Consider the following 27261-nt stretch of genomic DNA (forward strand, 5'->3'; position numbering starts at 1 on the left):
ATCCAGTGTTGTAACTTTTCTTTTTCCTAAATTAGGTTTTAGAAACTTTACCATATTCATTACCATTGCTTGACATTTGAAATGCTCTTCACATTTAATGAGAGCAGCAGACGGCCTTCAGCCCATATAAAGATTCCCCTTCTGCTTTAAGTAAATATATGCAAGAAAGAATGCATCGCTTTACTAAACCCTCACATTCTTGACTAAACCTACTCAGTATTTGCTAGCACAGTAGCCAATGATGTTATAGTCACATAACATAAATAGTAACCTCATCATCTTGCAGAAATTCTTTTAAAAAAATCCAAATGCATCCACCCATTCAGTGGAACGTGTTGTAACAGCTGTGATATACATCTGTTTTATCGCTGTTTAATATGGTGTAGCCGTTCCATGTCTGAACCTTTGATGCAGTTCTTTTGTTGATGTTTTGACTGCAGGAGTCCACCTGGATTTACCTGTTTTCCTTCCTTGCGTTGCCCGCAATGCTGCAGCTGTGTGTGCTGCCCTTCCTCCCTGAGAGTCCTCGCTACCTGCTGATGGAGAGGAGGGATGAGGCTGGAGCGGAAAAAGGTATTCCATAAACAACACTTAAGAACATCTGCAAAATGCAGTCCGGCTGACACAAGAGGCTTTGGTGTCTCATTGTGGTTATTATGTTTGAAAACTCTGCTGTTGCTCTTTACAACAACTACTACACATTACCACTCTTTTAGAGTTAGAAAAAATGTCTTAAGAAGTAAGACTGTCACTGTCACTCAGGTGACTGGAGTATATCTGCAGGGACCAGACATAGTTTTTTAGTGAAACAGAAGTTCATGATTGCTTTCCCACTGGTGAGATTTGTGGCTTTTAGAGTGTTTTATGCTGTTTTCAGCTATTTCAGTGTACAGAAGACTAGCTACACAATTTTCACAAGTGAAAGTTTTGCTTTATATAAATACTTCAGCTTTTAATACTGGCCAAGGTTTTAAGAGGACCAAATCAGAGAGTGAATTCTTGAATTCTTCACTTTTAAATGTAAAAATATATTCTTAAATACAGCTTTCAAATAGTAAATTAAAGACTGAGAGATGGCTTCACATCTTTATTTATGATTGTAAAGCAGTTTCAAAAAAGATGTGCATTGGTAATGTGAGTTAAATAAACTGTGACTCTCAGTGGTTTTAATTCTACACATAATTGTTTTTTATTTATTTTTTTCACAGCAGACATTTTGACATGCTACATTTGGAATTTATTGCAGCCATTATTAATATAACTGTTTTTTTCTTATATAATAAGTGATAAAGCTGGGAGTGTGAAAAGTCTTTTAGTTACCTTTTTTAACTGACCTAAACCAGTTAAAAAACCATAAAATCTAAAATCTGTTGTAATATTCAGTCATATGTTACTATACCAATTCCAAAAAGGTTGGGATGCTGTATAAAATGGAAATAGAAACAGAATGAAATGCAAATTTCATAAACCAATATTTTATTTTTAATTTCTTTTTCATGTTTTAATAGTGAGAGCTTGTATTTCAAAAAAAATATTAGCAGACACGGGAGAAAGGAAAAGAAGTGTAATAAAAACAAGCTTTGTATTAGGCTGAATACCAAAAATAAGGCAAGGTGAAACAAGGGAGGAACTACACTAACCTAAACTGGGAAAAAATCCTAGGATCAACTATAAAAACAATGACATGAGACAATGGCATGAAACTGAACAGGAATGTGCAAAACGTAAACGAGAAATAATCAAAACATGAGCATAAACCTGAACAGTATTAAGAAAAGCTGTGACTTGCTGTGACTTGACGCAACGTAAACAGATGAAGACAGAGGACTTAAATACACAGAAGGGTAATGATGGAAGTGGAAACAACTGGGGAAACACAGCTGACACGAATGAACATGACGCCACAGGGGAAGTAAAACTAAACACACTGAAAATGGAAACACCAGTCTCTTCGAAGTAAAACAGGAAACATAATTGAATGTAGAGATGAGAACACAAGCTTGACAATAGAACATGGAAACACGCACACACGACAGACTGGGGAGACACAGAACACAAGGAGAGACGTGGGAACAGATAAGGGAGATGAAAGCAAGGGTATAACTAAGCGTTAAACATAGAGGACAAGACAGATGTACACAGAAGACAGGAAACGACTCATAAACATGGAGACATGGATGAAACATAAGAAAAAAGAAAAGCTAGAAAAAAACTCAACTAAACCCTAACTGAATAATAACACAAGAAGTTAACATTATTGCAGTCTAACATAAGAAAATCAAGAGTACAAAATAAACTCAAAATGTTAGATCAAAAATTCAGCCCCTGACAATAATATTCCTTAAAATCATGGATACTTTGAATATTTAGTCATCTACAGTACATATCATCAAAAGATTCCAGGACTTGAGAGACGTACACAAAGGACAAGACTGAAGAGCTGTGAATTTCACGGCCTCAGGCAGCACTGCATTAAGAACAGGCATGATTCTGTAATGGGCTCAGAAATACTTCCAGGAACCAATGCCTGTAACCACAGTTCACCATGTCATCTACAATAGCAGGGTAAAGCTCTATCAGGAAGAACAAAGCCACATTATGAACATGATCCTGTCATGTGATGAGGAACAAGCACCCAAACACAGACTCAGAGGGCAGGAAAGGTGTCAAATAAAGTGCTTCTTTAATAATAACCATTGAAGTGAGTCCAGTATAACAGGGCGTGTATACAGGCAGTCTGACAAAAGGAAAATGGAGACTGGGACTACATATACACACAAAGACACTGAGGTTTAATCAAGGGAAGAGGAAACAGGAGCGGAACAAGGAAACTGAAACTAATTAAGCCCAGTGATTCACAGGAAGTAAAACAAAATACAAACCACAGGCAACTGGGAATTACAAAATAAAATAGGTAAGTAAGTAACTCCACTGGAAAACACAAATAGACAGGGACTTAACAAGAAAACACTAAGGAACCTAGAGTGATACATACACTAAAATCATGGCACAGTACACTGAACCGAAAACAGAATAACAACTCTCACAGCAATCAAAATGAAAGAATAACAGAAACAACAAAACTCAACCCTCAATAGTAATAAAAACTGAAGGGCAAGAGGATAGGATAACAATGAGAGGCAAACTAAAAAAAAATCTTAACAACCAGAAAACTCAAAATAACCAAACTCCCACACCATGACAGATACCCTTTCTTCTCTGGGCCAAAGCTCATTTAAATTGGATTGAGGCAAAGTGTAAAACTGTTCTGTGTTTAAACACATCAACATTTTAAATTGGTTTTGGAAAACATGAACACCACACCTCTGGACTACCGAGGAGAAAAATTGTCCAAGAGTTCAAAAGCCTGCATCTCTGATGGTATATGGGTGCACTCGTGCCTGTGCATAGATAGCATGTATATCTAGATACTGCATATTTCTGCAAGACAATGTAAAACTACAAACAGCATGGCTTTGCACTGAACTAACCTGCAGTCCAGACATTTCACCAGTCGAAAACATTTGTTGCCACAAAATGGAAAATCTGACAAAGAAGGCCCAAGACTACTGAGCATCTAGAATCCCATATTACACAAGAATGGGAGAGCATTCCTCTCCTGAAAGTCCATCCTCTTTTAATTGAGTAATTCAGTTCCTTAGTTACTCAATTAAAATTCTGGTTTTCTATTTTACAAATCTTTTTCTTTGATACCTCACAAATCATTGATTGGAGGTATAAATGTCTTGTACAATCTTTTGTTTTTTTTAATATTCTGTTTCAAATGCACTGATTCAGTGCCTTTAAACCACAGTAAGCTGCAGCTGCCAGAGAGGCAGAGAGATACTTAAAATCACAGCACATCTTCATCTTTTTTACCTCAAACAAAGGAAAGAAATGAGGAGATGGTCTTTCGCATATTTATTTGGCTCTTATGACACAATAGGGGAAATAAAAAGTTGCTCTTGAATGTTATGTCCCAGTTAAGAGTTTTATCCATTAAAACTCTGTTTTGAAACTGCGTAGACCCTTAACCTTTAATTTGCAGCTACATTTTCACAGAAATGTTTCATTTGAAACAAATGCAAATGAAAATTATTCATTACTTTTTAATCATGTCTTTTTAGTATTCTGTTTTTGAAAATGTTTTCAAATCACCTATTTTTTACTTTTTTGGTATTCCGATTGCACAGCTGCGAAAGGCAGTAAATATCAGAAAAAAAGGCAAAAATCAGCTGCTTTTTATGAAGCATGAGAAATGCATACATTATTTATTGCAGCAATCTTTGCACAGTTGTGTTACATTTCCCCTTAGACCTTACTCAAACAATAATTTATTCTCACTGACCACAACCTTTTCCAACAATTTGTTTTGTTGTACCTTACCTATACATTGGCCATAGTAAAAGGTTACAGGTGCAAAATTATAAAAAGTTTTCATAACTATTACAAATATTTCAAGCTTCAAAAAAAGAATATGATATAAATGCTGTGACATGAAAAGGCACAGCATGGATTAAAGGCATACGTAGCTCAAACTACATGTGTTAATGAAGTATAAAGAAAAATGTAATTTCAAACAAAACTTTAATGAATTTGGTCTCTGGGGTGGTTTGAGCTGTTTCATGCCCGCGTCCATACATTATAGATTGGTAATCTCTGAAGGTTTGGTGGCTTACAGTTTATTCTTTGTAAAATTGAACATGATCTTTGATTCTTTTGAACATGTTGTGCATGAAGGTCTCAGAGGACAAAGCAGTATTTATGATGATGGTGTCACATGAGAAAATTAATGATCAAAAATACAATTAAATGGAATAAACAGATTTATTATGCAGCAATAGACATGTTACCAAATAGTAGTGATAATAATAATTGGTTGGTCTTATGGGCTTCTTTGAAAACACATTCTAGTTCTGCGATGTCTTTTTTCTGCACACTTTAAGTGAAAATTCAAGGAGAGTACTCTTACCTCTCATGATGGAACACTGTTTGTTTAGCTCTGGTTTTGCCATCTGTCTTTTGTTGCTGCTTCCTTTGTGTAATAAATTCCTACCTTGAGTACTTCCAGCAAGTTAGAACCAAAGAAATGTGTTTTTGTTGCTTTTATCTTACAAAAAAGACAAAAAGATAGTTGAACAAGTCCAGAAACCAACTGCAGAAAAGCATGATGTTATAAATTTAAAGTTTCTAAATCTTTTATTTATATAATTCTGTCTTACTTTTTATTACAATTGGATTAAAACAGTGTGCCTCCAGTGGTGTAGTGGTTAACACATTTGCTTGGCAAGGAAAGGGTTGCTGGTTTTAATCCCAGCTGGAGACTCAAATCCTCTTTAGGGCTTTTTCAGGAAGAGCAGCTAGTGCATAACAACTAGTGCAAGCCCTACCGGCTGTCATCACCCCTTGTGGCAAGGGTGAAGCCGGAAGCAGCTTTTTCATACTGTAACGATGGTTAAGTGTTATTGTACAGTGACATGTTGGTGATCTCTGCACACTGTTGTTGTTCCTTTAAGATTCATGTTTGGTTGTGGTACAGGAAGGGGAGGGGGGACCTGGTTGTTTTTGTGTGTGTGTGCCAGGCTGGAGAGAGGAGCTGTACGAGGGCGCTCTCCCCGGAGTTAGCAACCCGCTTGCTTATGTGCCGAATAAACGGACAAACTGAGACCCAACCGTCTGGTTCTTGTGAATGTTACAATACTAACATTAAATAACTGACGAAGCGATGAAGGGTTGGGTAAAGACTTCCTGCTTTCTTATTGTCTCTACAAGTGCCCTTCACGGGCATATGACTTTAATTTAACACACAATGCTTTCCCCAACGAATGATCTCTTTAGTTACTGAGTGATATTACTAAAACTTACAATATCTGACTTTTTAGGGAAACTGATGGGCCTCGTAGACGAGTGTTGTTGTTTTATTTAGTAAAGTAAAATGCAACCAGTGCAATGCTTGCAGAACTTCTACTCACAGATAATTTACAATTTAAAGGTATCACAGAGAGGTGAGCTATGCATTGCTTCTTTTAAGCATTTTTGTAGGTCGCCTCATGGTCGAACAGTGGTTAGTACGGTTGCCTCACAGTAAGGTCAGTTGGTCAGTTCCACCATCCAGCCAGGGTCTGTCGAGTATGCATGTTCTCTCCAGGTACTCTGGGTTCCTCCCAAAGTCCAAAGATGATGATTCTAAATGGTTCCCTGTCTCTATGTGTTAGCCGTGTGACAGATTGGTGACCTGTCCAGGGTGTACCTTGCCACTTGCCCTAAGACAGCTGGGAGAGGCTCCAGCTCCCCTGTGACCCTGATTTGGATAAGTGGAAGAGAATGGATGTTGACAACAGGCAGAGACACAGAATACAGCAGCATCAACCTTTAAATTCTGGCAGCTGTATCCTAACACACACAACATTTTACTTTACCTTGAGACTAACTTTAAATATTCTGTTTCACACTTGTCTCCATGACGATTTTATTGCCAGTGTAAAACTGCAGAACCGACAAGCCCATCATGGTTCTTTAAAGCTCCTTTGTTGCACCACATCCCTCCACCTTGTGGCACTGTGAGTCTTTGGTCACAACAGTGACACAGAGTGGAGCCCTGCAGTTCTCAGTAACACAGGATGGCTGCATGGGGACAGTGACACTGTTGAACAACTCACCTTACTCCAACAGATATCGATATCAAGTCACACCTACTCGGATAGCAGCGAGTGGTGTTTAATGCTCTATCTATATTAGAATTACATGAAGTTAGATTGATAACACTGATCATTTCAGCTTGTTGGTTCTTTTCTCTCCCTTTCTAAACTTTGTTTCAGAGATCACACCATTGTAGTTAATGGATTTTAGATTTTGGGCTTCCATGTAAACTGCTGGGAATATCTTTTTATATTTAGCTGTCAACTGGGCTGTCGATAGGTGAGTTAAGTATATTATGCTATGTTTTAGTATCATAATTTCTCACTGGAGTTTCATATATCTGTATTCTGCACAGAATGTCCTCTCTCTTTTTTCCCTCTCACCCTTTTCTCTTTATTATATCAGTATCAAAATCCTAACTGGCCTTCTTTTGCTTGATTATTTGGTTTAGCAGAGATACACGTATTTTTACTTTAAATGCTTCCCCTTTCCTGCCTCAGAAATCATGGCCCAGCCTTTACTGTGACACTGGCCGACTCCATCTTGTGTGGGCAGCGTCTGCACCGCGTGTCATTTCATTTCCACATCCTAATGACCTGCTTTTAGTCCTTGACTGTAGAGATTTGCTCCCGTGGACTGTGTCCTAAACTCGTGCCTAGTTGACCTGCCCTCAACTCCAGGGATTAACCTTCACAAGAGAAGGGCTCAAAGTGAGAAAAGAGTCTTTCCATCCACTTATTCTTTGCCATCTATTGCATCCAAGAAGGCACGAGTTCAAACAACCTTCAAATGGCCGAGCTAAAAATAACAGAAAACGGTTAGCAGTCGTCTCGCCTTGAATAAAAAAGGTGTGGTGATTTCTGCTTCATTCTGACACAAAGAAAAGACATTAAACTTACTTAAATGTAAATAATCTGTCTTGTATTGGGTCGATATTATATAACAAATGCATAAACTTGTTAGGCAGTACGTAGGACATCGACATCTAGTCACAGATGATATGTGTTTCTAAAATCTATTTGTGGCAATTAAAAAGAAAATCTCACCTATTTCACATTCAGCAGAGGTCAAAATAATGTGATAGATACTTAAATCACTAAAGCCAACAAACAAAGAGGTCTGAGAGTCATCTGCATTGCAGCAGAGTGTATTATTATGCTGATGAATTATGTATCCCAGAAAAAGCATTGAAACAGGGAAAATGTGGCCTGTAGATATAACAAATCTTTAGATTTTAAACAAGCAAAATATGTTTTCCATCTTGAATGCATTTTCTTCATGCTGTTATCCAAGTCAGTTTTTCAAATATTATATTTTGTATTACATTTTTTTCACAATATATACACTCAACAAAAATATAAACGCAACACCTTTGTTACTGCTCCCATTCCCCATGGGATGGACGTAGAGACCTAAAATTCATTCCAGATACACAATATAACCATCCCTCCCAAACAGTGGTCACAAATCAGTCCAAATGTGTGGTAGTGGGCACATCTGCTATATTGAGATAATCCATCCCACCTCACAGGTGTGCCACATCAGGATGCTGATCTGACATCATGAGTAGTGCACAGGTGTACCTCAGACTGCCCACAACAAAAGGCCACCCTGGAATGTGCAGTTTTGTCTCACAGCAAAATGCCACAGATGCCACAAGCAATGAGGGAGCGTGCAATTGGCATGCTGACAGCAGGAATGTCAACCAGATCTGTCGCCCGTGCATTGAATGTTCATTTCTCAACCATAAGCCGTCTCCACAGGCGTTTCAGAGAATATGGCAGCACATCCAACCGGCCTCACAACCGCAGACCTCGTGTAACCACACCAGCCCAGGACCTCCACATCCAGCAGGTTCACCTCCAAGATCGTCTGAGACCAGCCACCCAGACAGCTGCTGGAACAATTGGTTTGCACAACCAAACAATTTCTGCACAAACTGTCAGAAACCGTCTCAGGGACGCTCAACTGCATGCCCGTCGTCCTCATCGGGGTCTTGACCTGACTCCAGCTCGTCGCCGTAACAGACTTGTGTGGGCAAATGCTCACATTCGATGGCGTCTGGCACGTTGGAGAGGTGTGCGCTTCACGGATGAATCATGGTTCACATTGTTCAGGGCAGATGGCAGCTGAGAATGTCCCAGTTCTTGCATGGCCAGCATACTCACCGGACATGTCACCCATTGAGCATGTTCGGGATGTGCTTGACCGGCGTATACGACAGCGTGTACCAGTTCCCACGATTATCCAACAACCTCGCACAGCCATTGAAGTGGAGTGGACCAACATTCCACAGGCCACAATTGACAATCTGATAGACTCCATGCGACGATGTGTTGCACTGCATGAGGCAAATGGTGGTCGCACCAGATACTGACCGGTTCTGGGTCCCCAGACCCCCAATAGCGCAAAAAACTGCACATTCCAGGGTGGCCTTTTGTTGTGGGCAGTCTGAGGTACACCTGTGCACTACTCATGATGTCAGATCAGCATCCTGATGTGGCACACCTGTGAGGTGGGATGGATTATCTCAATATGGCAGATGTGCCCACTACCACACATTTGGACTGATTTGTGACCACTGTTTGGGAGGGATGGTTATATTGTGTATCTGGAATGAATTTTAGGTCTCTACGTCCATCCCATGGGGAATGGGAGCAGTAACAAAGGTGTTGCGTTTATATTTTTGTTGAGTGTAAATAAAACAGGGACCAATCATTAAAAAAACTGAAAAATGACACACGGGACTCTGTCCTGTAATGTAACAGCTCCATAGGTTTGTGTTGTTGTGGCCAGTTTTAATTATTTTAGCTTCCAAATCTAATTACTGCCACACCCATGAGACCCGTCCACCATTGTTATGAAGAAGATGCTGGTCACAGGAGCTAAAAGGAATGGCAGGAAATTGAAAATGATTTGTTGTCACCATGGCTGTATAATTTAATGGCAAAGAAAGGCAAATGAGTTTATGTAAACCTGCTTGTACCTTCAGCAAAAAGAGAACGACATATCTATTAACATAGTTACTTAACCTGTGATTTTCAATTGATTCAAGCCATAGAAATGTGACGCAACTATCATTCTCTATGGGAAGAATTGAAGTTGTCACATGAGTCAACAATAATTATTGTTGACTTTTAGAATTTTGTGGTGAAAAAATTCTAATTCTACTGTATTGGTGACATTTAGGTTTATTAGGTATTATTACAAGTATGTGGAGATTCTAAATGCCACATATCTGGATACATGCTCAATCATCCAGGTACGTAAATCCCAAAAGGTTGATTCTGTTCATTTGGATGTAGCGTTTTCAATGGGAGACACGTTTCATCTTTTGTCACCTTGTAAACAGTACATTTGCATAATAACTGAAACCAGCCCACTGGATGAACACTGGGCTGTGAGGTCAGTTCTCTGTACTGTTTATAAGGTTGGGGAAACCTGCAGTCAGCTGAGACTGAAGAAGTCAATTGGATGAGTGACGAAACGTTTCTCCCATTCAAAACACTATGTCCAGATGAACAGAATCAACCTTTTCGGGTAAATGCCTCATAGTTTGCATCCAAATAATGTTACATTTGACCTTTGACCTTACGTTTGCATTTCGCATGTTATATCTTTGAAGAAAGCATTGTCGAGTGAAAGAGAATGAGCTGTCTAGATACAGAAATACCGTAGTATAATATCATATAATATAATAAATATCATATAATAGGCTAAAGTTATTCATCTCCTGTTATCTATGAATCGCCTCTGTCAGTGCACCCCTGGTGGCTGTGGCTACAATGTAGCTTGCCATCACCAGTGTATGAATGTGTGTGTGAATGAGTGCATGACTGGATATGTAAAGTGCTTTGGGGTCCTTAGGGACTAGTAAAAAGCGCTATATAAATACAGGCCATTTACCATTTACCAATCAATACCTATTACACATTACCTACTCCTACATAATGTTTACAAAATACAATGTGATTCCCTTTAAAGGTAAATACTACCCAGAGAAGGAGCTGCCTTGGTGGAGGTGTGCGCTCTCAATGCTGTTTGTTGTTGTTAAGCCGTGTGACAGCTCACACTTCTACCTGCTCACATTATGTTGGTAAAAAGAGCCAAAAGGCTGGACATAATGTCAGGGTTGAAATGCAGCCTGTTAATAACAAAAGTGTGGGGCTCAGTTTACTTCACTTTTAAGTACCGTTGATAAACCAATAGAAATTTTGCATTTTCAAAGTTTCACTGCTCCATTTACAGCAATATGTTCTCATTTGCCCGTGGAACAAATCGTTAGGTCCTTTGATCTCAGCGTGATGGTTGTTATTGAGGGTTATGGCACTGTCGATATTTTTAACGCTGCTGCGCTTGTATGTGTGAATGTTTGTGCGTAAGCCTTTCAGAGGTTTTTGGGAAAGAAGGATGTTTCCCAGGAGCTGGAAGAGGTCCACATGGAGGCTCGAGCTCAGGACAAACTACACACCGTCTCTGTGTTACAGCTGCTGAAGAGCCCAGCTGTTCGCTGGCAGCTCATAACTGTCATCATCACCATGGCCTGCTATCAGCTCTGTGGCCTCAATGCAGTAAGTTTTTGATTTAACTTACCTTTCTCAGGTTTTGAGTGGAATCAGCTCCCTTTATGCTATTTCACAGTGCATTTGACTGTATTTATAGATCATTTATTATTCATTTAAATAGATTCAGATGCACCAAATCAATAATGCAAGCTCTGTGTAAATATTTCATTATAAGGACCCCACCCCAACACCATTCTGAAAGCAAACATTCAATATATCTTTAAAGATGATCTGGCACTCTTAGAGTTACACCTAGACCTTGTTAATAAGTTTGGAGCCTTGGTCCTTCCCCAGGCAGGAAGGTGATAAGTGTTACCTCTTCTACTGGAGATACTTCAACAGGAGAACTTGTCATTCTGCTCTATTCTGGCACTCTGGAGTACATTCCCAGTCGATTATGCTGTTTTCTGATTTTTATGATTTCGGCTTGGGCTAGAGAATATTGCAGTAAACACTGATGACGAATTAAAGACAAAAAAAAGGAACAGAAAATGCACGAGTAAAGTGTTCGACCACCAATTGCCGCATGAGAAAAAGGCTTCGTGATTTCTATTTGAGGGATGGAACTGCTTTCTTTAAGTGACATACTGCCTCACGAGGGCTTTTGATCACATTGGAGAAAGTTCTGTTTAACACATCAGTCCAAAAATGGGTCAGTGTCATCTTGGAAGAGATGACCCACCCATCACGGTAGAATAAAAGACAATCAATCACAACTTTGTACTGATTTGCCCTACATTCCTAGCGTGCAAGGCGACAACGCGACCAAAGTGTACCAGTAAAATTTTGTTACCTTACCTTGTTATTTAACCATTATGTGTGTCTGGTTTGGTAACAACTCCACCACTTAACCCACTGAGGTCTGTGCCTGTGCTTTCACAAGTGTGATCCTTGTATGTTTCATCACTTTTGAAGTCAAGTATTTTTTTTCTTTTTTAAATCAAGTTTTAAATCTGTCCTTTGCTTAATTACATAGTTCTTGAACTGCATTTTGTTATAAAAGTTTAAAGAGAAGGTTCAAGTGTAAATACAGAAAAAAACAAGAGCGCTTGTGCACCGTTAACCTAATTAAAGTGACTCTAGGTTTATGTACAGCGCTGTGCAGGAGACCCAGTGGCTGTGGAGAATCGCTGTGAGTCACTATATTTTGTGCACTTTGTTCAGACTAAGATGCTTAGCCATCCTTCACCTGCTGTGCTGCACTGCACTCGAGTGTCAATGATTGGTATGTCTCTGAGCTGGCTTTATAAATGCCAAGAATAGTCCTTCACCTGGAGGAAAGTTGCTGCTAATTACAGCAGACTGAGAAAAACTTACTTTAAAATTGACTTCAGACTCCCAACTCTTGAGTCACGATCGCTCAAGAGTTGGGAGTCTGAAGTCAGTTGCGTTACTATTTTTCAACAGACGGTTGAAGCTGTGTTCAGCTTCCTGCAGCTTATATCGGGGTGATCGTGGCTCAAGAGTTGGGAGTTTGCCTTGTAATCAGAAGGTTACCGGTTCGAGCCCCAGCTTGGACAGTCTCGGTCGTTGTGTCCTTGGGCAAGACACTTCACCCGTTGCCTACTGGTGGTGGTTAGAGGGCCCGGTGGCGCCAATGTCCGGCAGCCTCGCCTCTGTCAGTGCGCCCCAGGGTGGCTGTGGCTACAATGTAGCTTGCCATCACAAGTGTGTTATGTGTGTGTGAATGTGTGGATGACTGGATGTGTAAAGCGCTTTGGGGTCCTTAGGGACTAGTAAAGCGCTATACAAATACAGGCCATTTACCATTCACACACACATTCACACACAAATGCAAAAACACTGGCAGTTTTTAAAACTCTAGATTGTATTTTCTCACTTTGCTTCCATTTGTTCGCACTTATTCAGCCTTCTGTAAAACACGTTCAAAGGTTTTAATGTCTTTCTTTGTGTTTTTAACAATATTAGTGCAGGTGTTAAGCTTGTTGCATTTTAATGTCAATTCATCTCATTCTAAATGTGATGAGAATGTAGGCCAACTTTAGTGACATTGTTAAAATTTGTGTGTCAGCTCTGAAGCGAACAGGATTGCTGAGTTTTGTGTAAAGATATATATAAATGAGTATGTTGTTGTGAAAACCAAGACCAATGGTACTTTTTAATTTTTTTAGATCTGGTATTATACCAATGGGATTCTTCGTGAAGCAGGCTTTACTGAGAGCATACTTCCCTACATCACACTGAGCACAGGTGCCATAGAGACTCTGGCTGCCATCATCTCAGTAAGTATGGCTATTTGATTTATTACTGTAAGTCAGCAACAGCTTTCAGGTTTACTGTCAAGTACTAGGAGTTCAAAAATGAAAAACAAGCACAGACAGGCAAAAAAAAGCTGAGTGGTCAATATAACAACCAAAAAGAAGAAGAAATAACTCACATGGAAGAGAACAACAAAAGGTGCTGCAGAGAACAAAGAGAAAGTCCTGTTAACCCTCTCAAGGCAGGCGTTGCCGATTTGCAACAGTTCAAAACTAACAACCTGCTTACCCCACATACATATTTTATGAGTGTTTTTTACTCAGAAGTACCACTGCAGGACTTGGTTGTGCATTAGCAACAAAAAGTTTAATTTGAGCCTGAGAGGGTTAAAAATGATAGAGAATCCAAAAAGAAACCAAAACTCTGGCAGCAATGACCTGGGACCTGAAGTTAGTCAACATACAAACTGAGGGAGGGGACGAGACTCTGCGCACACACACAGGACTAATGAGGTGCAGGTGGAACCAATTAGGAAGAGCAGACAATTATAAAAGCACACGAAGGCAGATAAGATATTCTTGCAAACTGGAAAACCAAGAGTAATGAAAATTCAAACCCTTATCTAAGCCAGACACCATGACCCAGAAGGCCCCTCTGCTAATGAACAGTCACAAGGCACATTTTCTGTTTGATTGTATGCTTTGGTATGTTTGACAATTCTAGGTTTACACAGGTATGTGCTATGTGAGAGAGGTTTGCTTTTATTTTGTTAGCATTGGATGATGCTTTTTGTTGTAATTTACATTCCTGCACATGCATACACACTCTGACCGGCCACTTTTTTAGGTGCAGGGTTCAGTGTATTGTGCATTCAGAGATCCTGTACTGCATAGCTGGGCTGTGACAGGTGGTTGTTTGACTTACAGTTGCTTTGCTGTCAGGTCACCACAGGCCGGCCATGCTCCTCTGACCTCTGGCATCAATAAGACATTTTTAACCAGAGAACTGAGGTGCACTGGATATTTTTCTCTTGGAAATTCTCAGTAGGTCTGCAGCTTCTGTCTGGCACAAACAACCATACCACATTCCAAGTTACTTAAATCACCTTTCTTCTCCATTCTGATGCTGAGTTTGAATTTCAGCAAGTCGATGTCTTGATGCCATTGATACCATTGATACCATTTACATGGCTAAATGCAATGAGCTGCTGCCATGTGACTGGCTGATTAGGTATTATTGAGCAGTAAAACAGGTGTATGTTATAAAGTGTGTGTGTGTATTTGTGTAAAGTCAGTTCTATACAAGTGTATTGAACAACTACTAAATATTGTCATATTTATTGATTAAATATGACTCGTGATCTCCGTGAATGAAATCTGGGTAGTGTGAAGGGCAAAGACAAATATGCAGTAGTTGACAATCCTTTAACCCAATCAACCCAATCCTTTATTGTTACTATGTTAGCATATTCTAACATATTAGCAGCTCAGCTGTACTTGGATTGCTCTCAGCCATGTCATTTCACTTGACATGCTTTTTAGTATTACTTCCTCTGGCAGTAAATCACTTTCTAAATGATGGAGCAGGGAGCACTTTGTTTGGGAAACGGCTTAATGAAGTAGTTAGTTTGTTGGAGCATCTCTCCTGGCAGCTTGTGGGCGGAGTTGTTAGTATTTGACATCATGTGATGATTTACTTGCAATAGTAACTTTGCATAATCACAGTTATGATCACATAAAGTCAAGTCAAGTCAAGTTTATTTATAGAGCACATTTAAAAACAACCAAGGCTGACCAAAGTGCTGTACAGTAAATACAGATAAAAATACAATAGAACACAATTTCGTAAAACACCTCGCTGATCAAATAAAAAATAAATAAACAAATAAATTAAACCTTTCTAAAAGCCAATGAAAAGAGGTGAGTTTTAAGAGCAGTTTTAAAAGTTTCTAGGCTTTTGGAGAATCTGACGTGAGGAGGTAAACTGTTCCACAGTCTGGGTGCAGCCACAGCAAACGCCCTCTCTCCCTTTGTCTTTAATTTATACCTGGGAACATCTAAAAGCATCAGATCGGCTGACCTCAAAGATCTCCTGGGGCGATAAGTACTAAGGAGTTCTGACAGGTAAGAAGGTGCAGTGCCATTTAAAACCTTAAAAGCCAGCAGTAAGATTTTAAAATCAATCCTAAAAGCAACTGGGAGCCAGTGGAGAGAGCAGAGAACCGGAGTGATGTGGTCTCTTTTTTTTGAACCGGTCAACAGGCGAGCGGCAGCGTTCTGCACCAGTTGAAGGCGATGTAGACAGGAACGATCTAGGCCAGCATAGAGGGAATTACAGTAGTCCAGCCGTGAAGTAATAAAAGCATGGACCACTCTTTCTAGATCGTTCCTGCAAAGGTAAGACTTGACTTTGGCTAAAATCCGTAAATGATAAAAAGATCCCTTAACTACAGAGCTGATTTGTTTATCAAGTTTAAAAGCATTGTCAAAAATAACTCCAAGACTCTTAATGGAAGAAGTGCAATCGGAGGTTAGGGGTCCCAAAAAGTCAAGAGAGAAGTTGGGATCTTTAGGAAGCCCAAACACAATGACTTCAGTTTTGCTTTCATTAAGGTGTAAGAAGTTAAGAGTCATCCAAGTCTTAATGTCAGACAAGCAGGAGAGTAAACATTGCAGTTCAACCTCAGAGGGAGGTAGATCTGAATATCATCGGCAAAGATGTGGAAGGACACATTATGTTTACGGAGCACATCGCCCAGAGGGAGCAAGTACAGAATAAACAACAGGGGGCCTAGTATGGACCCCTGAGGTACGCCACAGGTTAAAGGAGCTCTGGGAGATGACAGTTCACCAAGGTGAACAGAAAAACTCCTATTATTCAAATAGGACTGGAAAAACTTTAAGACAGTGCCCTTTAAACCGACACAATGTTGAAGGCGGGCTAGCAGTATGTTGTGATCTACAGTGTCGAAGGCTGCTGTCAGGTCCAAGGTTACTAAGACAGCAGCACAACCAGAGTCAACAGTTAAAAGCAAATCATTAAAAACTCTCAGTAGGGCGGTTTCTGTGCTATGCCGAGCTCTAAAACCAGACTGGAACTTCTCATAGAGATTGTTGTTGTCAAGAAATAGCTGGAGCTGCGTGAGGGCGGCTCGTTCCAGTACTTTGGACAGAAAAGGGAGGTTGGAAATGGGCCTATAGTTAGAGAGTAGGGATGGATCTAGATTAGGCTTTTTAAGGAGAGGTTGAACAACAGCGTGCTTGAAAGACATAAAACCCACTAATAAGACCATCTTACAGATATTCCACTGGAGACATGTTTCAGTCAGCAGCAAATGTTAGCGTAAAGCAGCATCAGTATACAGACATTATATTTTCAGATTGTATGTCTGTCCCACACTGGAGGATTTACTAATTAGATTTTGGAGGTCAACAGTCAAAGCCACAGACACTTGTCAAAAACTCTAAACTTCAAAAAACTATTACGGTAAAACGTCTCAGAAATGTCAAGTAGGATACAATTATATTTTATGTAAGAATATTATTCACAACTTTGAGATACATATTTTCCAGAGAAGACAAAGCAGTGTTTGATGTATTGGACTTATGTTTGCCTCCTTGGTTCCCACGATAACTAACATAACTACTTGGATGAAAATCCTCTACAGTCAGTAACTGCCTGAAGTAAAAGGCTCTACCAGGTCTTTGATGCATCTCCCTTCAGTTTCTGCTTATTTGTGGCTCGCTCTTCTTTCTCATTTGTCTTCAGTAGCTGAAAATGATGCTCTATTGGGATGAGATCACGTGACTGACTTGGCCATTAGCAATATCCCATTTCTTTGCTTTGAGAATGTCTTGGGTTGCTTTTGCAGTATGCTTTGGCTCATTTGCACTGAGAAGCATTATTGATCAGTTATGGAGCTTTTGATATTTGTTTAGCTGTTTTTAGAAATAATGAGGTCATCATGCACTTCATTTGTCATCTTTGGTCTCTCAGACCTTTTTTATGGTGCTGAGCCGGCCAGTGCATTCGTTCTTTTTAAGAACATACAGATTGTTGAATTAGCCACTCCTAAAGTTTTTGCTCTCTGATGGTTTATTTATTTTTTCAGCCAAATGATGGCCTCCCTCGCTTGCACTTTGCATCTTTTTGGACCTCATATTTAATGCGTTGAATCAACTTCTGATATGTCTGCTTCCATTGTCATGAAATCGGAAGGGAAAAGGTTTCACCTGGCCATGAAACTGCTTGTGCATCAGCCATCCTATTCATTTTAACCTTCTGAAAATGGTGACTTTGTATAAAAGCCAATATAACATTCAATGTAAAATTTTTCTAACCCTTGAATGAAAGCTGAAGGTCTGCACTTCAATCAGATCTTGTTTGTTTGATTTAAAATCCACTGTGATGGTGTGCAGAGGCAAAATTACAAAATGTGTCACTGTCCAACAGTTTAGGGACCAATCAGTAAAACTATTTTGCTGCAGTAGCAGTGATTCATGATGATGAAGGTACGCTATCGATCGAGATAACGTAACCATGTGTTACCCAATTCACACACAAAGCACAATGACAGGGTAAAAATATTTGATTTTTTATGACTGATACTAGAGCTGTATTACTGTCTCCTGAACAGTAGGAGCTGATCTACAGAGCAATACTCTCAGCTTCCCAGTGCAGGGTCCTGTTCTCACCTATGATCAGTCAGTCTTCTGGCCAGTAACCAAAGGTTATAAAGTTGGCCCAAAAAGAGTTTTCTTTTTGGGATCCGTGGACTCACTGACAGAGTAAGGAGCTTATACATAAAGCTGGAGCTCACAACTGAACAGCTGCTACTTCACACTGAGTGGGAATGCTAATGTGGTATAGACACCGGACTAGGACACTACCTGAGTTTCCAAGGGAGGTATTCTTGGCATGCTGAACTGGGTGGAGACCACAAAGCAGATCAAGTTTACATTATAGTGGTTGTCTATCTCTTCTGGCACGGGAACACTCTGGGATCCCCAGGAATAGCTACAGGAAGTGTCCAAGGATTGGTCTAATTGCTGTTATCCTCTTGTTATTGAGATGCATTTGAAATGCCAAAAGAAATGAACAAAATGATCAATCAAATTTTAGTTGAAGGAGCTCTTTGCCCAAAAAGGGCATTACATTTTTAGTTTAAACCAAATACTAATTGCAAAAATGCACTGGGGAATGCAGTATGTCATCTCTCCATATTTAATGTTGTGAGATTGTTAATGCCCTGCGTGGGCTGCTATCTATTTCTGTGATTCCTGTAAGCATGAGCACAGATGATCTTTGATCTGCAGCAGTGAGGAGACCCCGCTGAGTGACTTAGCTGCCAGGTGACTGACTTCAAACACCAGCATGTACTCTTCAGATACCAGTTTTACCCCCAGCTCTGCAGTATCTCTTCATCAGGCACTGCTAACTCACCTCCAGCTGCCTTTACTGAACACCACCCTTCTTATGTGGCTGACAATAATGATCATCTGGCTGTTTTGCTAGCATGCACAACGTAGTCGGAAATGATCCAAATGAAGCCAGCGTAAGCTTCAGATTTATGACTGTGTATTAATCCAATAAATAACTTGTCATGAGTTGTGACTTTTTGGTAACGAATGACAGAATCCACAACTATCGTAGCTGACACGTCACTCATGCTGAAGCTCAACTTTTTGCACCACAGGCGATATGTTATGTTATAGTCATAAACTGTACAAACTTTGCTCTTTAGAACTATTCCAGTTGGTACAGTGGTACAGTTATTAGTATCTAGAGGGTTCTGGGTTTGAACCCAACTAACTGGCTGAGACCTTTCTGTCTGGAGTTTGCATGTTCTCCCTGTGCCTCTGTGGGTTCTGTCTGGACACACATTCATTTGTGTCTCTAAATTGGCTGTAAATTTGTGTTAGCTCTGCCATAGACTAGTGACCTGTTCAGGGTGTTCTCTGCCTCTGGCCCTGTGACAGATGGTTTAGGCTCCTGCCCACCTGTGTGCAATTGCAATGGAATTGGATAAGTGGTTATGAAAATGGATGGATGGACAATACTTCAAGCACTATCAGGCAAATGTAAATATACAAGCCTTTATTTGTACTCTGTAATAAATATAAGTAGCTGATGGTGCAAACTCAAGAGCTTTACAGACATGTTTTAATCGTTCGTTGGTGTTAAACATTGGTTGGATGTTCACAATAATTTGACATGTATTAAGAAAGATGAATTTCAATTTTGACTTTGTGAGTTTAAGATATTTATGATTTTTGAATTAAAGTCTACACCTTACCTTTTCTTCAATTTAGGTAGAAAACATTTTAAAGTTAGAATTTAATCCCTGTATTTAACACTATATGCTTCGTAATATGAGAAATGAATGCACCTCGTGATGTAGCTCTGACTTTCATCCATTAACAAAGCTTTTCCTTTTACATAAAGCTGCCCACACACAATTAATTTCTTATACAAAGAGTTTTACATATGAAAAAGGCATGTGTTGCATGCCTCCAAATCCTGGTCCTTGCTTGTAAACACTAACAGATTAGTTGCAGTTTGCTGTTAATGAGTTTTGGGAAGCCCAGGCATCAAATGCACCCAGGAGAAATGTTCCTCATATTGCTTTATAGAAAAAAAATCAGATTTATTCAATGGTTTGTTAAATGTCACAATACTGCATTCTGAATTGCTTTTACCCATGCAGTACAATTCACTTTACACAGAAAAGGATACAGAGGTTTAAAATGAAAATGAGCTATTTATCATGAATGGCATTCCATTTTTTGCATGCTGTGCTTGTATTGCATCTTTTGCAATCACCAGCTAAAGTTTGGGATGTTAAAAAATTACAATAATGCACTGTGACCACAAAACAAAACATTTTAAACTGAATTAATGACTAAGAGAAACGAACATATAACAAGCTAACTATTATGATTTAAATCAAATGACCTATGCAGAGTTTAACGCTGTTTGATTAGCAGTTCCCCTTTGACAATGTCACTAGCTAATGCAATCCTTCTGTCCTCAGCTCATTAAGGCACTAGAATGCTTGTATTTGAGTATTTTTCTTCTTGAGCTATATATTAAAAAGCTCTTTTTATACTCGATTTTTCCACCGACAGGGCACATGGCAAGATGGAAAGAATCTACTGAAAGATTACAGTGAAATAGTTTAGAGACAAATAGTTCCTGAGAAATGTCAATGCAGCTTAGGTAGCTTAGGAAAAAAAGCATGCAAACAGACAAAACACAAACAAATTGAGAAAAGGTGCTCATCGAACCGAAAACACACGAGCTGGACACAAAAAGAAACCCATGACATAAATGAGGGGGCAACTTCAAGCAGTACAGATTGCAACAGATCTTATTTCCAGATGACAGAAAATGTAACGAACCTAGATGGGACTTGCTTGTCGTGCATATCAGAACAAATTGTTTTTGGGCAGAAAGAAAAGTTTCCTTGCAGATCTGGAAAAAAGGCTTTGTAACATGTCACTAATATTACAAAAGGATCTATTTTAACCCAAACCATGTTTTTAGCTCCCTTAAGATGCCTTTTGTTCTTACATGAGATATAAACACCTGGAATAAAATGAATGAAACACTCTGGAATGAAAGCCGTGCATGTTACTCATCCATCCAGCCAAATGTCTTTCCTACATGGACTTCATTACTCTTTATGCTACTTCTGCTGGCATCCTGAAGCCTTTATACTGGAAAGCCCAATTTCCAATTTAACAATTAAGCATCTATGTGTTCCAGTCACTACAGTCAGTTCTGTACTATTCATCAGCTACTGATGGACTCTTCTCTTTTCCTCCTCAATCTAGATCTAAATGTATCATTAAGCATTTTTACGATAACATGCTAAGCTTTATTGAAATAAATTTGTTATTCACAAACAAATCTACTGTAACTCCTTTAAGAAACCTGCCATGTTTACTAGTGACCTACTGGGCAATCGCCCTTTCATTGTGGCAGACTTGTCACTATAAGGCTGGTTAACATACAAGAGCCGAGGACTGCATGCCAACCCACATTATTTCATGCACATCTGGGCATGTCGTCACACATGTAACCCTTTGGCAAAACAAGCAAGTTATCTTGAAATAGCAAAATGGGTCTTCTGGTAGTGATGAAGCATTTGAATCTACAATAAAAGATCCAAACAGTAAAATGTGGATTTACTTTTAGCTGAGATTGTTTTTTAATGATCAATGATTTTCAGTGTTTATACAGACAGAATGGCCGGTGGGCCCTTAAGCTGTGGCCAGTTGTCTTGAATGGCTCATCTGCTTTTTGATGTGATGAAGAGTGGCATGACGTTTTAATCCTGCCAACCGTGACAGCTGAAGTTTCCATTCTGACCTCTGTCAAGCCTGCCAAGAAAGAGTATATTAGGTTGTGAGTATTATTCTGTTAGAGCTGTCATTTAATCCTGTTTAATCAGTACTTAAGTGTGTTATTTATAGGCACAAATACTCCTGACACAGAAACACATAATCATATTTGGTTTTGCTGCAAGTCATATGAAAATAAATACATATATTTATGACTCTCTATATAAATGTATCTTATTTTTAAGCTAGGAGCTGTATGATTAAGTCATTCTCAGAGTTACTGAGACATTATCATTAGCTAGAAGATCTTTTTATAAGTTTGTGAAGTTTGCTTATTAAAACTGAGCGTGACATGATATTAAGCCACATTAAAGCAGCAAAATAAAACGTAACTGTTCAAACTGCTTTATAGGAATGACACAATGAAAAAATGATGTCTGCCAGATCACGTCTGTGACAGTCATGATAAAAAGTGCACTGTCTTTCAATTCTTAGGTTTTACATGCAAAAATCATCTGGTCCAGATCGTAAGATAACTCACAAGATGTGACATATTATAGTATGACATTATTTACTTAATGAAGATTACACAAAAACACCTCATTTGATAGCTTGTAGAATCTAACCTCAGCAGCAGGACTTTACAGAAAGTTTTCACATATGCAGCCCTATAAAAAACGCAATGGTAGTTTTGATTTTTGTGAAGGAGACGCTCTCATGACTAATTGAGCGATGTCACTGACTAGCCAATCTTTGGCATGTAGTCTGTTGATGTCACATTTTTGAATCACCTCGTATCGCTTGGAACCCTGGTGGAGTAGGTACTAATAGAAAAGCGGCTTAAGTACACCCTTACTTCTTCCATGGGAATTAAGAAGGTAAGTAGCAGCTCTGTGCTGCTAATTAAATGCACTTGGTTAACTGATCATCAGTCAGCAAGTGTGAGCACTTTTGCAAAAGCTTTGACAGTTTGCTTCTTTGGAACATTTAGGTATATGTCAGTACAAGTACATGCAATGAAGAATGAATGAAGAAGCAATTGTTGCCGCCCATCAGTGTGGGAAGTGTCATAAGGCTGTTTCCATCAAGTGGAAAAGATTCAAGAACATTGCCAATTTTTCCAAGAGTGGATTCCCCAGCAAATTCACCCCCTGAAGCCACAGAAACCGAAACTATGTCTCTAGCTTTAAAGGCCTCAGTTAGCATGTTGAATGTTTAAGTTCATGACAGTGCAATTAGAAAAAGACTGTTTGCAATGAGAAATCTGGTTGCTATGTAATTTTTTCTCTAAAAAGGACATACCAGCATGGCTTAAGTTTGCAAAATTGCATCTGTTTAGCCCTAATGCAGAGCTCCACGTTAAGCCAAAAAGAAATGCAGCATATCAGCACAAACACCTGACGCCAACTGTTAAGCATGGTGGTGGAAGGGTGTTTTGCAACCACATGACCTGGGCACATTGTTAAGTTGTTGAGGTGAACGTGAGCTCCTCTGTCTACCAAAAGTATTTGAGGCCATCTGTCCAACAGCTTAGGAGACCTTAAGAGGGCTATGCATAAACAAATACCCACAAACATCAATGAATTTAAGCAACACTGTAAAGAGGAGTCAGCCAGAATTCACCCAAAACCATGTGACACTGATAAATTCATGCAGACAGTAATTACTTCAAATTATTGCTGCCAGAGGTTCTACAAGCTACTGAGTCATCGGGTGCACTTAATTTTTCACACATTGTTTCTAGATTGTGGCTTAAATATTCTTAAATAAATAATGACATTGTGAAATCTGTTGTGTTGTTGATCTGACGTTGTATTTACCTAAGTTTATGACCTGGAAGGGACTAGATGATTTTTAAATTGTCCTGATATGTAAACCCTTAAAATGATCAGGGGGTGTACTTTCTTTTTACCATCTTTGTACAGCACACAAAAGCTACAATAGACAAATGTGTGTTGTCACTTTGTGTCATATAAATATAAAATAAGGCTTATAAATATTCAGCTTCTCGCACCTTCAGAGGTCTTAATGAACTGGAGTTTTGCTGCTGTGTGCAAATCCGTGTGCCTCTGCAGTGTGGGTAGAGCCTAGAAGATTAATAGTTGGTGCCTACAGGGACTAGTAGGGTATGGACACTGTATTTACACACATGTACACATACATCCTAAGTGAACTGCAGTGCTTTTGGAGTCATTTACAAATGAAGACTGATATATTCTGCAACATGCTAATAGGAAACTGCTTAAAAAAGCAAAATTAAAGCCAATGTATTCTTGGAACATAAAAAAAAAAATCTGTTTTCTTCTTAAGAAAGCTCAGCACCTCCCCTACACCATACATAAACACCCGCTATCTTTGCCTCTCAGTCTCAACTCAGAAGCCCCTTGGTATGGGAACAAATATTGTACAAATAACAGTGACCTTTTTGCACAACGTCATGAAGTCCCACTGGTTTTAAGAGGTAAGAGCAGTGCCATTTAATTCACACAGACTATGATGGAAGAAGGCCTGCAGCTGTGGCCTGCACTTGAATAGGGTCATGGCTCATGCTGCATCCATAATCTAGACGGACCCGGTCAAAGACCTACTGTGACAGAATCACTGATGAGCCACATGCAGTGTTATGGATGATGAAATCTGTATGTATATGTTACTGTATATATAGGCAGCACCTCAGACCATCCCATTTGTGATGGTAATTCTTGGATATAAGCCTTTGCTTCACTGAAGCAAATCACAGGGTGAACTGTGAAGTAAATCAGCATATCAGCAAGGTTTGAGGGATAGGACAACTTTGCAAAATGATGCCATCTAAATCAGTGATATGGTTACCCATGAGACCAGTAGGAGCCAATCAGATCTCATTTATCGGGAAAGTCAAATGTTCTTAAGGTCAGACAATGCAGAATCACTTTAAAGACTCTGGGAAGTCCTGTGATTGTAATGACTTCTGGTCTTTCAGGACACATTTGATTTGGACCTTTATAAAGTGAGTCAACCTATGCAAAGCTACAGTACCTTAAAAGATGCCCAGATGTTGTGCTGACCAACTGGCAAATTCCCTTACAGATATGTCGGCCAACTTTTTAAGCCAGGACCATAACCCTCACTCTGATAAACTGATGATCAGTGACCTTTAATGGCTTTACTAGACTTTACGCTAGAACCATTAGCATTAACTATTTGTTTTTAATCTATCTCCTGCACTGATCAAGTAAAAATAAAATTCCAGAGGTCAGTACGCTACAAAAACTGGCTGTAATGAGCTCTGCCAACATAAAGAATGTGTCTCTAAATAATGAAAAGGTTTCAGCAGAGATATATCTCACTCTATATATAGCGTACACATATAATGTTCATATTTCATTTCATTTTGTTTGATTATTGATATCATGCTTGGCACAGTTGTTGTCGGGTTAGTTCTTTGTTGCACTGCAGCGTGTGACAATGAGAAGCTACACTTTAGCTATTAGCAGTGACTCATTGTCATTTTACCTGAATCCTTGAATCTCTCTCTTCCTAATTATGTTCCTCCATTAATTTTCTTACCACATTAATTTCACCCTTCTCATCACTTCGCCTATTCTCCACAGCTGGTGCTAGCAGCTGCAGCCTCCTGTCACTTGTGAGGCCTGGTTATTAGTTGTTTCTGGTACTACTGTTCACGGTGCAGCTGCTGCGATAGCTAACATGTTGGTTAATTTGACACATTATGCTTTTACTTCCTTTTTATAGTTTTCTCTCAGCTTTCCAGCTCCATCTTCTCACCACTTCTTCCACACTAAAGCTTTTCTAGACAGTGAAGGTAGGGGAGGGGCCTATCATGTTAAGAGATGTGATTGGGCGGATGGGCTGCTTTCAGTGGTTGTATGGGCGGAGTGCAGTTAATTTTTTTTACAAATCATACAAGAAATGACAAATTCTAATAGTCATAAACTTTATCATGGTGGACCATTGGCATGTGGATCCCAGATCTATAAATTGGATAAAATTAACTCTGCAGCCAAAAATGATATACAAAACCCTGTTGTTTATTATGCTGTCTTTTCTCCAGGGCTTGGTGATAGAACGAATTGGCAGGAAGCCCCTTCTCATATTTGGTTTCTTTTCCATGGCCGTGTTCTTCAGCCTACTCACAGTTTTTCTTAATTTCCAGGTAAGCCACACTTCCTGTCCTTTATACTAGACATACAATATCTGAAGAGGCAACATAAAAATATATTCTGAGAAAACATGGATTTTAACACAGTTGCAAATCTCAAACTTCTAAAATTCATCAAAATTCTATAAATGTACATATATTTATATTAAAAAAAAGCACTTTTATTATGAAACATTTTTTGCATCATTCAGTATCATTAAAATCTTGAACTGTAATTACTTATTAGCAAAACTTTTACAATGCAAAATATTTAAATACCACACAGTACAGCAGCTGTAATATATAACAAAATACTGATTATGTCACTTGCTCTCTCTGATTCCTTTCAGGATAGAGTGTCATGGATGCCCTACCTCAGTTACGTCTGCATACTCGCTGTGATTGCCTCCTTTTGCTCTGGACCAGGTAAAACCACTCACATATTCTGTTTCGATCAAAGTAAACACCCTGCAAGCAGATTAGCTCAATAATCTGTGTCTGTAATTCAGTGAAGTACTGTACCTGTTGTATAATCAATGTGACTTTCCCCAACTCCGGCCTGGAATGATTGGCATCGCAAAGTAAGCTCCTGTCATATATTAGCATACTAAAAAAGGAGCCATACAGTATACAGTGTATGTCATTGTCCTGCAAATGTGGCAGTGTCCACGGCAGGTCTTGTGCAAGTTTGACTTTAAGTTTCAAGGTGAAGCTATTCCTGTCATCACACATGCTCATCCTTGTGCAGTAATATCTCCAGGGAGCATTCACCCAGTAAAGTGTCTCAGTGTCTTTAGAATGAGACTGAAATTGCAGAGTAGGAGAAAATATCAAAAACCTGATACGCACACAACAGTAAGTGAAGCACATTTTATTGTTTTATTTTTTTCATACCAAAGTTCTTTAATAAAGAGGAAGAAAATGAGACAACCTTATGCTGAGACACAGACATAATGCACATAACAACACCATTTGAGTCAATCAATTCTTTTTAAGGTGCATTTTTGAGGTAATCACTGAGGAAAGGAAGATCGTTTGACTGCACAGTGATGATTTATAGCCTATTGAAACAAATGAAGCTTCTCACTACTGATGCCTGGTGAATGGCTTGAGAGTGGGGGGGGGGGTGGGGTTTCACCAGAGGGATGACCCCAGTAGTGATGTGAGCCTTCCAGTGGATAAATGAGCAGCCACACCTCCTCTTAAGTCACTTCACCATGGAAACCATGGCCCAGATATTTCAAAAACAAAGATTATATTTCTCCATAAGAGGAGAGGGAGATTTTCCTGTTTGATAATGACAAAAGGCAGAGCTGTAGCTTTTATTTTTGTTTATTGTTTATTTTCTCTT

The 27261-nt window shown here is 39.3% G+C and overlaps 1 protein-coding gene across 4 annotated transcripts in view; it reads left to right on the forward strand.

Annotated features, from left to right (window-relative positions):
- Nucleotides 1-26463, forward strand: part of slc2a9l2 (solute carrier family 2 member 9, like 2) — a 69577-nt gene extending 43114 nt beyond the window's left edge. For all 4 annotated transcript variants that reach the window (XM_026168601.1, XM_026168600.1, XM_026168603.1 and 1 more), the window contains 5 exons: nt 441-573; nt 11023-11210; nt 13337-13447; nt 25824-25925; nt 26261-26463. In XM_026168601.1, the coding sequence (XP_026024386.1) occupies nt 441-573; nt 11023-11210; nt 13337-13447; nt 25824-25925; nt 26261-26401 (675 nt within the window). In that variant the 3' untranslated portion in view covers nt 26402-26463. The remainder of the gene's footprint in view (nt 1-440; nt 574-11022; nt 11211-13336; nt 13448-25823; nt 25926-26260) is intronic.
- The last annotated feature ends 798 nt before the right edge of the window (nt 26464-27261 follow it).

Source organism: Astatotilapia calliptera, chromosome 5 (assembly GCF_900246225.1).
Source record: "Astatotilapia calliptera chromosome 5, fAstCal1.2, whole genome shotgun sequence".
NCBI classification, from domain to species: domain Eukaryota; kingdom Metazoa; phylum Chordata; class Actinopteri; order Cichliformes; family Cichlidae; genus Astatotilapia; species Astatotilapia calliptera.